General features: G+C 37.3%; 1 protein-coding gene across 2 annotated transcripts; it reads right to left on the bottom strand.

Moving 5' to 3' along the window:
* Window positions 1-68: 68 nt before the first annotated feature.
* On the bottom strand, window positions 69-15,939 carry LOC135461541 (nuclear pore complex protein Nup85-like). 2 transcript variants are annotated; one of them, XM_064738681.1, is made up of 22 exons: window positions 15,883-15,939; window positions 15,028-15,124; window positions 14,076-14,180; window positions 13,685-13,745; window positions 13,190-13,260; window positions 12,440-12,553; window positions 11,832-11,953; window positions 11,425-11,550; window positions 11,098-11,220; window positions 10,637-10,768; window positions 9,541-9,644; window positions 8,319-8,402; window positions 7,775-7,840; window positions 7,141-7,191; window positions 6,327-6,427; window positions 5,219-5,304; window positions 4,705-4,736; window positions 4,280-4,380; window positions 3,484-3,583; window positions 3,182-3,233; window positions 2,634-2,759; window positions 69-1,896 (listed from the first exon to the last, which is right to left on the bottom strand). In XM_064738681.1, the coding sequence occupies exons 1-22, from the start codon at window positions 15,919-15,921 to the stop codon at window positions 1,795-1,797; spliced, it is 1,995 nt and encodes a 664-aa protein (XP_064594751.1). In that variant the 5' UTR covers window positions 15,922-15,939; the 3' UTR covers window positions 69-1,794. The 2 variants fall into 2 exon arrangements, with proteins under 2 accessions (XP_064594751.1, XP_064594752.1); XM_064738682.1 differs by lacking the exon at window positions 11,098-11,220.
* Window positions 15,940-15,999: the final 60 nt, after the last annotated feature.

The raw sequence follows: 15,999 nt of genomic DNA, 5'->3' as shown, positions 1-15,999 counted from the left end.
AAAAGATTCATCCACGTTCCTAGTTTTCAAATTCTTAGCAAAAACTAAGGGATTAGTACAGGTGACAAGATTTACATGAACTACTGAACTGCAGGCTGATCAATGTATTTACAATAATCCAGTGATACACATGCATTACTAGCTACTGTATTTCTGTTGGTATGTTTGAAAGGTGTTTATTCAAAATTATACTTTTTGAGAAGCCCTGAAACTGGCCTATCCAACTAATGTAGTTTTATCTCCAAAATCAGTTGAGCATAAACTATGCAAAAGTTGACCTTTTATGTGCGAAAGGGTTGAAAAATTAGGGTATACATTAAAGTGTACTTGAAAATATTTCAATAAATCCAAAAAAGCCTATAGTGTAAAGCCAACAAAGATCTTTATTTGGTTGTTGTTTTATTGAAAATATTTCAATTAAAACCACAAAAGCCTTTAGTGTAAAGCCAACAAAGATCTTTATTTGATTGTTGTTTTGTTCAAAAATATTTCACTTAATTAATACATGATGGCATTGAAGCTTATAGATGGAGTAAACTAATAAACATACCAAAGCAGGGCCTGAGTGCACTATGCCCTCCTAGTGTTTTATGCATTATCATTAACATGGAAACCAGCAATGTAGGCATTTTCATGTTGTAACATTAAGAGGGCTTGTCAGTGAATCCAGGGCACTATAAGTAACACCAACAGAAAAACTGGTGTAACACTGCAGCCTATAACAGGAAGGGATACTGGATCCAAACATATGGCTGCACTGACTGCCATTTTTGACTCAAGTCAAATTTGAAAGCTCTGTACAATTATTAGTTTCTGGAAATGGAAGTTGAAATTTGGATAGTTGTCTTCAGATAACACTGATGAAGGGGACAAAATTTTCATTTCTTATGCCAAAATGTAAGCTTGAAAATCATAAATCAAATTTTGACTTCAGTCAGAAATGGCTTTGTGGAATTGGACTCAAATGCTGAGCCACTGAGGACCTAAGCAAAGTTTGTATGGACAACTTAGAACTGGCCTGGTAGACCTGTTACATACCTGTTCCTGGTCACATTGCCAAGGCCTGCTCATGTATAATATTTGTTCACTGTTGACCTCTCCAGTACCCCACCCCTTATCAACAACTACATGTTCAGGCTCAACAGAAATTCCAGGAAAATCTCCTTGAAGCACTTAATGACCCATTTTTCCTTGCCTTCACACTCATAATTCATCGAAAGAAAATGATACCGGTAGCCAAGAAATATCAAAACTAAGATTTCCATGATTTCTGCGCATTGTCTGCGGCCTTTTTTTCGGTTAATTTAACCCATTGTATTAACAAGCTGATTTGTGAATGAAGGTCCATGAGCTCAGCACCACTGTTACAACCTCTTTCACAAGACCCGTAGAGGCACAACATGATGTGTAGGAGGGTCCCGACTTCCTTCAAAATGACAACAACAAAGCTCATAAGGCATTGAGTGTGCTCTCTTTTAGACAGGCCATGGTCAGGTTTCCGCTCATGCCTTGAGTGTATCCTCTGGAAAGCCAATGAAATTTCTCTTTCCGAATGTCCAATAAAGTTCGAGCCCATGCCTTGAGTGTACCCTCTTGCAGAATATCGACTGATTTTTCTGCTCAAACCTTAAGGGAAGTTTTTTCTCAAGCCTTAAGGGTACCTGCACCCTCTTTCAGAATATCTACTGAATTTTTCGCTCAAGCCTTAAGGGCACCCTCTTTCAGAATGGCCACGGAATTTTCCGCTTAAGCCTTGAGTGTACTCTCTTTCAGAATGGTCACTGAAATTTCCGCTCAAGCCTTGAGTGTACCCTCTTTCAATATGGCCCTGGCTAAGTTCCTGGCCAGAGCCAGCCTCATCAGCTCTATCTTCTCCTTCTCTGTCTCACTCAGGCCCTGGTAAAAGAACCCAAGAAAATTTGATTTTTTTTTTTTTTTTTTCAGAGCCTATACCGTACAGCCTTACAAGAAACCAAAAGTGCTATTTTCAGCGTGTACTCTACCATATGCAAGCTGTAAAATAGGACCATGTAGGAGGATAATGGTACATTTATTTATTTATTTATTTGACTGGTGTTTTACGCCGTACTCAAGAATATTTCACTTATACGACGGCGGCCAGCATTATGGTGGGTGGAAACCGGGCACAGCCCGGGGGAAACCCACGACCATCCGCAGGTTGCTGGCAGACCTTCCCACTTACGGCCGGAGAGGAAGCCAGCATGAGCTGGACTTGAACTCACAGCGACCACATTGGTGAGAGGCTCCTGGGTCATTACGCTGCGCTAGCGTGCTAACCAACTGAGCCACGGAGGCCCCAAGAAAATCTGAAGTACCCGGTATATGTGTATGAGTACATGTAGTATAGAAACAAAAATGAAGACAACACAATTTCACAATTACAGCACTCCTTACCATGGCGCTTTGTTTCATTGAATGTGCTTCATAATCGGTAAGACGGGCCACACACTAACCTGTATACACCACGTAGAAGGATTTATATGGTTTACAAAATGCAATTTTGGGGGTAAAAGTGTTGGTCATTTATCGTAATCCACATTTGGAAAACAGTGTGATACATTAATCTGCTTGACTTCAGTCGTCCACAAGGGTAAATTCACTGATGTTTTTACCTTTTTCACTTGAGCTCCTGACTGACTTTCTCCTTTGGGTGGTTTATGGTCGTCTTGAGTCTTGGATAATGTAATACTTTCTAAACAGTACATTAGCTCATAAGTCTGATGACTGGTGAAGATAACCTGAAGAGGAAAGGTGGGAGTTCAGAGGAGAAAACTCCAACACACTCAACAAATGCCTCGGTTATATGATTAGGACAAGAATGAATGAATGACAATAAAACAACTGCTCAAGATCAAGGCATCATCCCAGTTTCCATGAAAGAAAGCCAATCTTTTTTTTTCTTCTTTTTTACATTTTACTACCTAAGGAAGCTCTTGGTGTCTTTTTCATTATTTTGAAAACAAATTAAATACACTATAAAGGCTCAACTGTTAAACATTCAAGTAAATCTTACAATAATGCTTTAAAATTTTCCAATCACTGCTGCCTAAATGACTTTCCTATTCTAGGCTTTTCCAGTCAAATAATCCAGTTTATTTTCTGGAAATAAAGAAAATAAATTGGAAAATCATTATTTTAATTCTGTGGTTTTCGCTCTTACCTCTTCATATTCTAACATTGGCAAAGCATCTGTGAGAAGTGTGAGTAAAAACCTGTGGGAAAAAATGCAAACTCATTCACATAATAATATGGCTGTGTTGAAAGAAAAAGTGAATGTAAAAACATGCAATCCCGTCTGCCATTCTGAACTAAACCAGTGGTTAATACTACACATTAATTTCAGTCAGAATCATGTTTGGTTGACACATGAAAATAGGGATGGGGGAAAAGAAATTGTTGTTCTTAGGTCTCTTGTCATAAATATGAAATATTATGGCAAAGGGGTATGAAGAAAGAACTCACTGTCTAGGAGTCAGACGGGCTGTAAGCAGAGACAGGAGTAGCTCAGCCGCAGCATAAATGTCCCCATCTTCATACAGCTTGTGGAATTCTCTGTATTTGCCTGCACAGTTATTTACCACATACAAGTAATTAGTACCATACGACAGTAACTACAGTTATCTTTCACCAATCACCCTCCTGTACTATAAAACTGGTGAAGAACAGACAATCACATACAACTTCATATAATTTTTTTATCGACCAATTCTAGACAGCAGGGTGATTAGATGGTGAAAAATTTAATGAAATTATACATAATCAACTGTAATTAAAGTTGATAAAACAGTTTAATACTTTGTATTGGATACAGTTACATTTATTTATTTGATTGGTGTTTTATGGCGCACTCAAGAATATTTCACTTCTATGTTATGGTGGGAGGAAACCAGACAGAGCACATCATCTACAGAATGCTAGCACACCTTCTCACGTACGACCGGAGAAGAAACCAGCGTGAGATGGACTTGAACTCACAGAAACCGCATTGGTGAGAGGCTCCTGAGTGATTGCGCTGTGCTGGCACACTAACCACACAGGCCCCTACGGTTAAGACAGTTATTTGGATTTGTGGGTTATATTAAAGGTTTCAAAAGGAACACTAAAGATTTGAAAAGGAACACTTAAGATTTGAAAAGGAACACTCAGAGAACATGAGATAAATATTCAGATTTCTTATCTTTATGACCTGCATGAAATCACACAGAATGTTTCCTATTCAACATTTACACTGACCCTTTGTTTAGAATTGGTAACTTACCCAGAAAAGTGAGCCTCTTGCTTAGTAACATGGATGGGCCTAGTTTGTCTATCAAGTCCAGATTAGAGAAGTCACCCTTGTCTGTGTATTCTGTTAAAAACCTACAGATAAAATTGAACAACACTGAAAATCACTACTGCTTTAATGTCACCTAATGACATCATTATCTGAATTCCAAAGACGATAGAGAGAAGCCAGATAAATATCTTTCAATCATGCGTTGGAGAATTACAGTATGTGCAGAATCGATAGCAAACACATGTTTCAGATAACTTCAAAGGTGTCCCTATTTCAAAGCGATTTGCTCTCACAAATCACAAAAATGTAACTTTACTTTCGGTCAGAGATCCATATTTCATATATCTTAATACTGACACGAAATAATTACAGACCTTCAAACGGATTCAAATTTCATGGAAACTTACTTTTCTGTGATCATGGTTGCAAATGCCACATCCTGGAAGTATCAAAACATATTCTCATTCAGATTTCATGTTACTAAACATTAAAGATTGTACTGTGGTAAATGACAAGGTTTCTTCCATGACAAAGTTTCTCCTTTTGCCCAATCTAAGAAAAATGTCTTGAAGCTTGTTTTGGAGGTGAAATGATATCCCACTGGAAAGTTTCATTTCCAAAGTTAATACTTTAGAACATTTATTTGCCAAAACAATGCACTTTTTGGGGGCAAACATTTCAGGTCATTTACTGTGTTTCATTTACATTAAGTTCTAGTTATGGAAAAGGCTCACTCCTTAAAGGCATGTACTGCCGCCATCAAAAAAAATATGCTGAATTTCTTTCGGCGCTATTTCCCTTTAAGGTACAATGACAACGTCTCACTGGTATTTCAACACCGAATATAAGATCATGGAGGTTTCAATTCAGCACCCAACATTTACGCCAGAGAAAAGTTTTCCACTCAGAATTATAACTGACCTTTGACCTCAAGCACCAAGACAATGCTGACCCTAGTCGGCCATTGTGGAGAGCTTTCATTCCCATTGATCGACAGATGCTCCGCACTGTAAATACAAATAACAAATATATATATATATTATATGTCTTGTTATCAGCGGCCTGCATTGATTGTTAGTGTTAATTGCAGGCCAAATCAGTATATTCATAGATGGAGTTCACCAAAGCTCAGAGTACATAGAAGATACAAATTCTGAAGCTCGTCTTCATTAAAATATCCGAAAATATGTACTGAGGCATTCCAGAACACTTGTGGAAAATTTTGGGCCTATTGTGACTTCTTAAAAGAAGATATAATGGGTATGCTGGGTTTCAAGCATGTACATGTAAGCATCTTTAAATAAACACAACGAAGCAATTTTACCACATGGTCTGATATGAAGCCAATCATTGTGTAATTTAAAGGTACAGTAAGGAACTTCCTATTCACATTTTAGTTTCTTATCCAATTCCTATTTGTTTGATTTGTGTTCATGCTATGCTCCACAAGATATAAGTTATCAACGTATGTTACGAGTAGAGACAACAGCTTGGATACCATCACTTTTACAGTTTTTATCAGGTAGATAACGAATCTGCTGAGAAACACTTACAGCATCTCCAGCAGCTGCTCGTTTCAAATATAAAACCAACCTCACTAGTCAAAGGCAAGTACTCTAAATTAAAGTGGAGTGGGCTTTCAACCAGTGAGAGGGTTCTCTCATCAAATTAATCTACTCTAATTCCTCAACCTTTTCGCATATGAAACAGCAACTTTCAGTGCAATTTATGCACATTTTCAATTTGATTTTGGAGATGAAACAATGTTGGTTGGATGGGTTAGTTTCAGGGTCTCACAAAAAGTATAATTTCATCAGTCGCCACAGAATAATGCCTTCAGAAAAAGCTTGAATATACACCTTGCAAACTTGTGGAAAGGTTAAGAATTACAGTAGTACACACATCTTTAGTATTTAGTTAGCTTGATAAGTATTTTATCATATATTATATTTTGGATTGTATGAGTGATGCATGCACATGGTGCCTTGTCCACTGCCATGCTATTTTATGAGCTTATATGAGTCAATACCTTGATGGTTCATTTCCCTCGCTTCACAGATTCTCAAGATTTTCCAAGCTTTCTTCTCTGTGTCAAGAGGAATGTGCTCTAAATACAGCTCAAGGTAACTCCTGGAAAGAACAACATCCACAAAATACATAAATAAATGTTTGATAACATTAGTCATATTCATTCAACACCAACATACGTGTGCATTAAGGGTGAATAAGCCAAAGCAATGCTGTGTACTTCTGCTAAATCTCGAAAAATAAAGATAAATGGCACTTTTATGAAAAAGAATTGCACTTACTGGTTACTGAATGAATACGGACTGACAGAATACATGCTCTATTTTTCTGCGGCGCCAACGCAAATATAGTCCACATCATATGGTATTCATTTAATTATATATTTATTTTACACCAAACATCAATCAATTCAACTAGGAAGCAAACTTTAGACACCAAAAATGAAAATTTGACAAAAAAAAAAAAAGAAAAAGAAAGATAGTAAAACATATAGACTAACAAGAATATGTACAATAGAAAATTTGTGGTATCATCAAATGACGTCATGTTGTTAATGCCAAGGTGCAACTTGAATGTTGCTGATGGCAATATGAAACATATGTGGAACGATCATTAAAAGTATAAAATATAAAACGAGAGACTTCATGATACTTGCAATACAAACAACAGTCCGTGATTGCCAATGCTACATGTAGCCCTGACATTGCTGTGACACAGGTATATGAAAATTCATTTGATAAAAATGGACAACATGTCCATGCTACCAAATAAATCCGGAATATTACAATCCAAATCTATTTTAGTTCTATGCTTACCTGCCAAATTCAGGACAATGATCAAAATAATCAATGCCTATCTGCCACAAACTGTAAAGAACAAAAATTGAAGCAAAACAATCAATTCATTTTATAACAATACATCTTTCTTAAATGATTCTTACCAATGGAAAACAAAATTACAAGTTTCAAACATTGGGATGTATATACAGAGTACATTATTCAAAACATATATGACTGATCTTTTAAATTGTGCTCAAGAATAATGTACTAAGACCACAGTTCAGATAAGGGATGACAAACACAACATGACAATTTCAGGAACACCTTCCAGATACATAACAAACCTCTTACTGTCAGTTTTAAAAAGCTGTTAGAAGATTGTGCCAAGTGTTGCCACGCATGTTTGTGCTGAGTAAACATTAAAACTGCTTTATAAAAAGCTTAATGAGCAAAACAGACAGAAGGAGCCTATTTTGAACATATCAAAGGTCAAATGCTTATGTTGTAAAATACTGAACACCTCATATCCATGGGCACTATAGGAAATTCGTTTTGAATTTCATGTCCTTCACATGCTTTCCTTTAAAGAGTGAACTTTCCACTATGCTACAGACCTTTACTGTCCACAGTTACATCTCACACTTGTTACAGAGCTTCATTAAAGCTTTACCTATTGTGTGACATCAGTCCTGAGGCATACTCCAACAGAAGGAATTCCCTTAGGTTTGACCCATATCTGAAGTGTGAACGCAAATATATCTCAAGTGCTGTTAGCTGTTGCAGAAATTGAATGCCCAAACTGTGTTTCAAGCAAGGTGAGCTACAGCTCGAAATAAATAGTGCTGTATGTACTTATGATGAAATTATTTATGTGTTGTTGACTACACATATTTACTATATATTACTTTCTCATGTTTACCTGTTAAAATTAAAACTAGCAACACTTCCTACATTAGCAGAGGAAAAGCTACATGTACACATGCAATTTGTCATATTGAGAGTGTTGACTGATAAAACTCAAATGCCATTTCAAGAAAAGAAATTGCACCCTGTGTAAGGCTGCATATGATATGGACTTTTTGCAAGGTTAATCAAGGTTGAGTTATTCATCTAACAAATTCACACTGTAGATGTTCATGTGCGTTCCATTCCAAGAAACATTGGCGTTTACATTGTACTTAACAGTTTTTCAGTCATAGAATGACGCGACTTACCCTTGTTTCTGAGCCTCTAACCCACCGCTGTGATGAAAGAGATCTGTCAGATGAACCACAAACCACCAGCTGCCCAACACGGAACTGAAAAAAATTAGACGTATTCCTGGTTGATCTTTTGGGCAGTGCGCTGAAACATTATACATGAATTGCAGAGCTCAAGTTTAGAGCTGAACGAACTTCTGCAAAACTGCTGACTCAGTTAATCATTACTGCGCAGACACCTGGCAAACATGACACACTCCTTCCAGAGACTCCACATGGAGTTCAAATGGACAAAGAGTCAAACCATCCTAGGACTGATCAGACACCAAACGAAGAGTGAGTGAGTACTTGGGGTTTAACGTCGTACTCAACAATTTTTCAGTCATATGACGACGAAGGAATCATTAGGGTGCATGTACGTGTAATGTGCCTCCTTGTTGCAGGACGGATTTCCACCGCTCTTTTATTTAGTGCTGCTTCACTGAGACGACTTACCGAAGGCAAGTAAGCCGCCCCGCCCGAGCCATTATACTGATACGGGTCAACCAGTTGTTGCACTATCCCCTTCATGCTGAACGCCAAGCGAGGAAGTTACAACTTCCTCTTTTTTAAAGTCTTAGGTGTGACTCGATCAAGGATTGATCCTGGATCTACCGGTCCTGAAGCGGATGCTCTACCACCAAACGAAGAAGCCACAAGTGCAATGTTCAATGTGACAGGTAAAGCCAGCTCAGACACGAGCCTTGGTAAAATTCATCCAAAATGGAAACTGACAAGTCATGTTGACCTGTAGAATTAATGTGGCTACTATCATCATGTAAGTGAAAAATAGTTAGGTAATCTGTAAAACACCTATCAAACAAGCAGCCAATGACCCATGACCCCTATCAACATGGCATTGTTTGAAAGAAGATAAAAAGTACTGTATTTCACTTAATAGTTGGTATGTAAAAGTGCACTTTGAGAAGCATGTAAAGGTATTAATACTTGTGATGCCAACACTTAAATTTCTCTGTGAAGAAACTAACCAAACTCCACAAAAAACTGAAGCGATGCTACATGTATAAGGTCAAACCAATCAGAATCAAGGAAACTGTGGAACTTGAAGAATCACAACCTTTCCTTGCTTACTGAAGATGGTGTTAATTTTCTGAAAAATATACTAAGTGTAGGAGGGACATGAACATACGGATGCGTCCATCTTGTTGCACGGGAGACAATCAGCAATATTACTTACCTGCAGTCCTTGATCACCTGATGGATATCAAACTCTAACGCTGCTATCAAGATATTGTCTAGCTCTCCTAGTCTACCTCTAGCTGCGTACTCGTTGATACAGCCCTGTAGAGGAGGAAATGACATTTTCCTCTGAAGTTGATGGCAGGTTCAGGACATAAGTAGAGCAATATGGCAACAATGGTCATTTATAGGATACCTGAAACACTTGGTTTTTATTTCAAAATATCAATTTTAGGATGGAAAATGGCTTTTTACTCAAGAATATTTGACTTATACAACGGCAGCCAGCATTATGGTGAGGGGAAACCCGTCACCATTCGCAGGTTGCTGGCAGACCTTCCCACGTATGGCTGGAGAGGAAGCCAGCATGCGCTGGACTTGAAATCACAGCAACTGCAATGGTGAGAAGCTCCTGGGTCATTACGAAAAATGGCTTTTAACTAGTTTAAAACTTCCTGAAAAGGCACAACTTCCGGAAATTATCTAGCCTTCCGGAAATTACGTTTGCGGCGATGTCAACAGTGATAGTTGTCAAATTAACTTTGTTGGGGCGATAACTCGAATTCAGGGGTGCTAAGCTGGTCCCACATTCCCACTATGTTCATTGATGAGCACTGACAGAAACTATGTACAAAATAGAGAGGTTGTTAAGAAATCTAAAATATGCCCATTTCATAGTACCTTTTCACATATCCTTTAATGCAATAAATAATATTAGCATCTGGGTTGCAAACATTGTCAGCATACATGCTGCAATGGGTGATTTACCCTAAATGCCTTCACATTTAGTCCATGATAAAGTTGCTGTTTTTTCCCCCAATTCTGAAAGTTCTGTTGATTTTACAACCATGTTTGAATGGTTGTTTGGAAGGTAGAATGACAAGTAGGATGAAAATGTCAGTCAGAACCAAAAGTAATATTTGAGGACATTTATTTGCCTCCAAAATTCCACTTCTTTCTTGAAATTTTAGGTCATTTAATGTACATGTAGTCTGTAATTCATGAAGGTGTAACAATGAGTTCCTGGGCCATGCATAACCCATTAACCTTTTTCAATCGATGTGCTTTGTTTATGTGTTTCACTCAGGACTTACGTGAACATAGTATTGTAGATCTGATGCCTTGACTGTGGGGTTCTGATACAGCATTTTAGACACCAGCATGTGATACCATGTTTCACAGAGATCTTTCAACTCTGAGAATATGTCTTCATCACCACATAATATCTGAAGTAAAATAAAATTAAACAGTCTGGAGAACCAACAACTCAATATTTCAATAGTTACAAGAGTTTTTATTTTCATTTTTCCTTCTACTGCTGATTGCACTTCAACGAAATTTTATAAACACAAGTACCAAAATGTTGTTTGTAAATTCTTTATGGAAACATTGTATCTAAAGTTGAAACATACACTGAACGGTTTTCATGTCTGTTCCTTTTCTTTTTTTCTTGGTCAACATTTTTTTTATACTGAAAAGGAAGGTGATTTTGTTTATTTCATTGTTGTTTAATGCCGTCCTCAAAATGGATGAGTAAACATGCAGGGTTACTTACTCGGCAGATTTTTTCCAGGTTGACACAGGAGGCAAACTCCCCATCCTCCAGTCTTCTTGCACACTCCTCTCTCCAGTGACGCCATTTCATGTCAAACTCGGCAAGCGAATGGCCACGGTAAATCTTAACACAATTGTATAATGCTGACAAATTGGGAAAGTGGGATAATCTAATACAAGTATTTTCACTGAAAAAATTAAGATGCCAAAATAGAAAAAAATTTTGTGGCTTCAAAAAGATCAACAATATAAAAAATGCTTTTCATCTGTGAAATACAGGAAACTTTTAAACTTAGGTCTGGGTTGGAAAAAAAAATAATTGCCTTACCGCTTGTAGAGGTAATTTCTTTAACAGTTCATCCAGACTTTGGAAGCTGTCTTCTCCTATTTGTGAATGTAAGGATAACAGTTTACGCGCGTTGTCCACTCTGCCTTGTAGGACAAACCTGTAAATCTGTAAATAAAACATATCAATTTAAATTCTTAGCATTATTAATTTTGCATTAAACATTTCACATTTCGACCAAGCTTCTGGATAAGTCAAGTCTTAGATGATCTTCAGACAGATCTATTTCTTGAAGAAAATTACTGGGAGCAGACAGTAAAAGCCGTCATGTATGACTTGTTTTCTTTATGTATATTCCTGACATTACTATTCATAGCTTTAGCGTATATGTAGATATGCTCTTAGACTTGACCCTCCAAACTCTTACAGATAAGAATGCTCTCACTCACAGTGTCCCAGTACTCCTTGTGGTTTTCAGGTGGGTCATACTGCATCACTTCCAAAGCCTGTGTCTCTGCCTCACAGAAATTCCAGCGCAACCACTCTAGCAATTGGGTCAGGATTACCCCACCTATCAGATCACAGCACCATCAAGCAAACTTATTTAACACTGAGATACTGAGGCTTTTCTTTTTATGCTTATATTTTTGTTCAACTTCAATTTCTTCTTTATAATTACATGAACGTGAAGAATTTTATCATTCTTTCTTTGAGCTCAACAGCCAACAAATAAGAAATGACTAACAAAACTAACGTTTTCAGAATAAGAGGTCAAAATTCACCTGTTACGTCCGACTATTTGCCAACTATCGTACTGTAATACTGTAACTGTTATTCTACTGATATTACTTCCAGACTTAATATAGAAGTTGCCCATATATTTTTCATCAAGATTGATAGGCTGGAGTACATTCCATTACTTAATGTCACCCTACCAGCCAGCTGATGTATTATGAGTGCCAGATCTGTGAGGGCAATTTTCAATACTAGAGACTGGTTGAACTAGATACAAGCCTGAACTCAAAACAAATCACTAGGTTTAACAGATTATACAAACCTGGTGAGACCTCAATGAACAGCATTTCGCACAAACTCCAAATCAGCTCAATCATCTCATAGATTTGCACCTGTCTCTCTAATCTCTCTCGCTCTTCTTCATTGAAGGTGCTGCCTGGAAGTTTTCAGATTTCTTATCAGAACCTAAGCTAACATGAACACATGCAGATTTAGGGACATATCTAGAGCCATTTATTGAAAACTTGGCTACCAAACTGCTGGGTGCCACAAGTAATCAAAATGTATTTAAACTAATAAGTAAATTGAAGACAAATATGATTGTTTAGTTTTCACACTTGAATTTTTTTTCTCGATATACGGTCCTGACATCATACAATAATGACCACAAAAGTCATTTCAAATATTCATCTTTTGCAAGATTACACCCCACCAAACCAAAGTCAAGGTACTTACTCAGAGTTATATATGCACGCCCATTTGATTAATAGCTACCAGGCTGGAGCAAACCACTTTAATTTACTCATGCAGCTGGAGAATGTATGTTTTGGGGAAGTTATATACGCTGAAGATTTCACAACCCTTCATATCATAACAATGTGCATTATCATGAACTAATTACTATGGTATCTATTAAATGGTAATCATGTCGTGGATGCAGGTAAGTGTTTCTTTATTTAACACAACATGCGTTTTAGGCCATTGTCAGAATATGGGAACCCATTTGTGGGTATGAACAACTGCCTTTATTTGATGCTGGTCAAACTGGAAAGTTGTAATGAAAGAAACATACCTGCTGCTGTGTGAAGGTTAATACTACAGGCCTTGAGAACAGCCCTATATTGACGACTGGCCTTCACAAGGCTGCAACAAACGAGTCCAACATACATATACAGTATGTCAAATATTATATAAACAAAACACCAAGGACACATTGTACGTTTCATGGTAATTTCTACCACCAAATCTGAATAAAAACTGATTCTCTTAACCTACATATGTAGCGTGTTACATGGAACAGAACATTTATAGATGATATTTCAACATATACCCAGATCCTGCTAAACTTTAATTAATGTATGCTTAACCATGGCCTAATTTTGAAATGCACATCTTAAAGTTTAAGTTCACATTGTGGACTATAAGGAATAAATATGAGAAGTGGCAAAGAACATTTATAAGCAACATGTCTAGTTTGGATACAATACTGTTCTTATGAGTCAAAATGCAGTTTGAAAGCTTGGAAAAACACGGAGAAATCAGGAAAAAGCCTTGTGGACAAACTTACTGTGGTTTTAATGCGGCACCTGAACATTCTGTCACTTTATGTTGAAGAAGCATAAAAATATCTGACAAATAAACAATAAATATGGGAATGTAAGCATAAAATACAATACTCAACTGTAGATGCAATGTTTCAGTAAAGAAATTTACATAAATATTAATAATAATAAAAAAACAGTAAGATAAATTACAGCTTGAGGACAATGGACATTTTACAACAGTACTATAAAAAGTACACCTTGATCATAAATTTTAAGGTTTAAATTGTTGTAAATAAAAGGGCAAAAACCAGCCTACTGACGAATCTAAATCACTTGAGTACAAAGAACTTGCTGACCACCAATGTAGGTCTTTGAGAAAAACAGTGAATAAACTTAATCAAGAATTAAGCTCACTTCTTGATTCGTTGACCAGCTTCCTCGTAATGGGCTCGTGCATTTCTGTGTCCCACTTCACCTGGTGTATGTATGTGGGAGACTCAAGGTTTCCTCTCATCTCCTCTGTGAACACACATAACAGTCAGCCAAATTCACCTTCAGTTAGGAAATTGTCTAAGCTTTGGGCAGGTATGAGTTTTACTGATAAAAGTTTGAAATTCTGGGCGAGAGGACACAAGGAGATAGGTGGTGATGAGGCTGTGAGTGACGTCCCCTTGGCGTTGCTATGCACCCCTCCCAGTTGCCGGCATATCTGTCCAGATTTTGACCGTCAACCTATGTCAAGATTTTGATGGCTTCTTTCTCACAGGCTGGGGCAGGTATGCACCAAAGCTTATTGGCCACGGAATGTTTGGGGCTGAGCTACAGCGCTAAACATTAACATTGTCACTTATGGAAAATTAATGGGGGGTCTGGTGGAAGATGTTCAGCGAACTTAAAATGTCAGACAAGGTTTTGTATTGTAATTATGTCATCTAAAATGTAACTTCAGTTCTGCCATACAAATCGTTGGGAACTACAAATACTTTATATAAACATTATCAATAGAAAGGAAAATCGTATTCGGTTTACTTGACTTATAATGAACAATTTCCCCTTATAATTCTCTTGACATTTTTGGGAAAATATAGGCCCAGGAGGTTTAATTATGAGGCAAATGCAACTCATTTTTTTAATTTACTTCAACCAACTCAAAAAGTCTGAATTTATTTCAGCAGGTTCTTTTAAACTTTAGCCTCATTTATGCTACAGAACTTTTTACGTTCATGTACGAGTACAAATATAATTTGCAATGAGGCAAACCTATAGGAACATATAAGACACTGAAAAGAAGAAATTACTATTTTAATACATTACATGTCTAGATTTTAGGCTTTTAAGAAACAAAACTAAGGAAAGTTTGACAAACCTTGGACTTTATGGTGCATACCAGCAAAGACAAACATCTGTTTTCCGAGCCCCCATGTTGCCTTCAGCCCTTGGGCACAGGCTGGGTCTGGAATGACCTGAAACACGGGTTGGTCTGAGCATCATATATTTGTCCACAAATGATTTACTTGGATAGAATAGGGTGCTGTCACATGGTAGACACAATGATGTTAGTTCACAGAGGAATGAGCATCTGAGATGTAAATTATTAAGTCCACAAGTCGTCAATATAAACAATTACTATTTATTGTGAGACTATACAAATACTCAAATTCAAATATTTGCCTGCGTCTAGCAGGTAATGTGACCAAACGGCAGCAAGTTAATTAATTTCATTGGTGAAATGAGCGGGGGAGGTGAGTGCGGTTGCCATAATTGGGAAGGAGAGGAGCTGATGGACTTAATGTTACGATGAATGTAAGAATTTTAAAATATCACACAGATTGTCCTTCAACAATGTGATATGATTGGATATATTCTCCCTTTATCATTGTAAGCAATTTGATCGAGTTGCTCGTTGCAGGTTCTTCAGCCAGCTAGCGGTTCAGGCAAATATGTTGTAGCATTTGTTATTTTTATTGTGCTACACACCCATGGCACAGGTTAAAAGCTGGTAAACCTCCTTATGATCCTACGTAATCATGCTTTGAACGCATCACAATTTACAACAACAGCAATCGTTTTTAAAGACACTATAAATGTATCTTGCGACAGTTCCTAATGATTTACGACCTTGCTATCGTTTGTTCATGGAAGCAACCGCACGAAGGCCAATATGAACATGAAAAAGAGGTTGATACGTTACAACATTGGTCAATTTTTTTTAATTATTTACCGTCACTGAAAGCTGATCGCCTTCCCGCTCGGTAGCCATGTGTAATCATCAGAGGAGTTCTCTGGAAAGGGAGGTAACTTTCAACAAGGTGTTGTATATCGAATCTGGGCAACTACC

This window comes from Liolophura sinensis, chromosome 1 (genome assembly GCF_032854445.1).
Source record: "Liolophura sinensis isolate JHLJ2023 chromosome 1, CUHK_Ljap_v2, whole genome shotgun sequence".
Classification (NCBI taxonomy): Eukaryota; Metazoa; Mollusca; class Polyplacophora; order Chitonida; family Chitonidae; genus Liolophura; species Liolophura sinensis.
This window is presented reverse-complemented; position numbering and strand designations above follow the sequence as displayed.

Bases quoted from the DNA above. Each gene is read 5' to 3' on its own strand.
- LOC135461541 (XM_064738681.1), bottom strand. From the start codon at position 15,921: ATGGCTACCGAGCGGGAAGGCGATCAGCTTTCAGTGACG. The intron at 13,261-13,684 runs GTAAGTTTGTCC...CGTTTGTTGCAG, and splicing joins GGTGCCGCATTAAAACCACA to CCTTGTGAAGGCCAGTCGTC. The intron at 11,221-11,424 runs GTAAGGCAATTA...AATTGTGTTAAG, and splicing joins AGAAATTACCTCTACAAGCG to ATTTACCGTGGCCATTCGCT.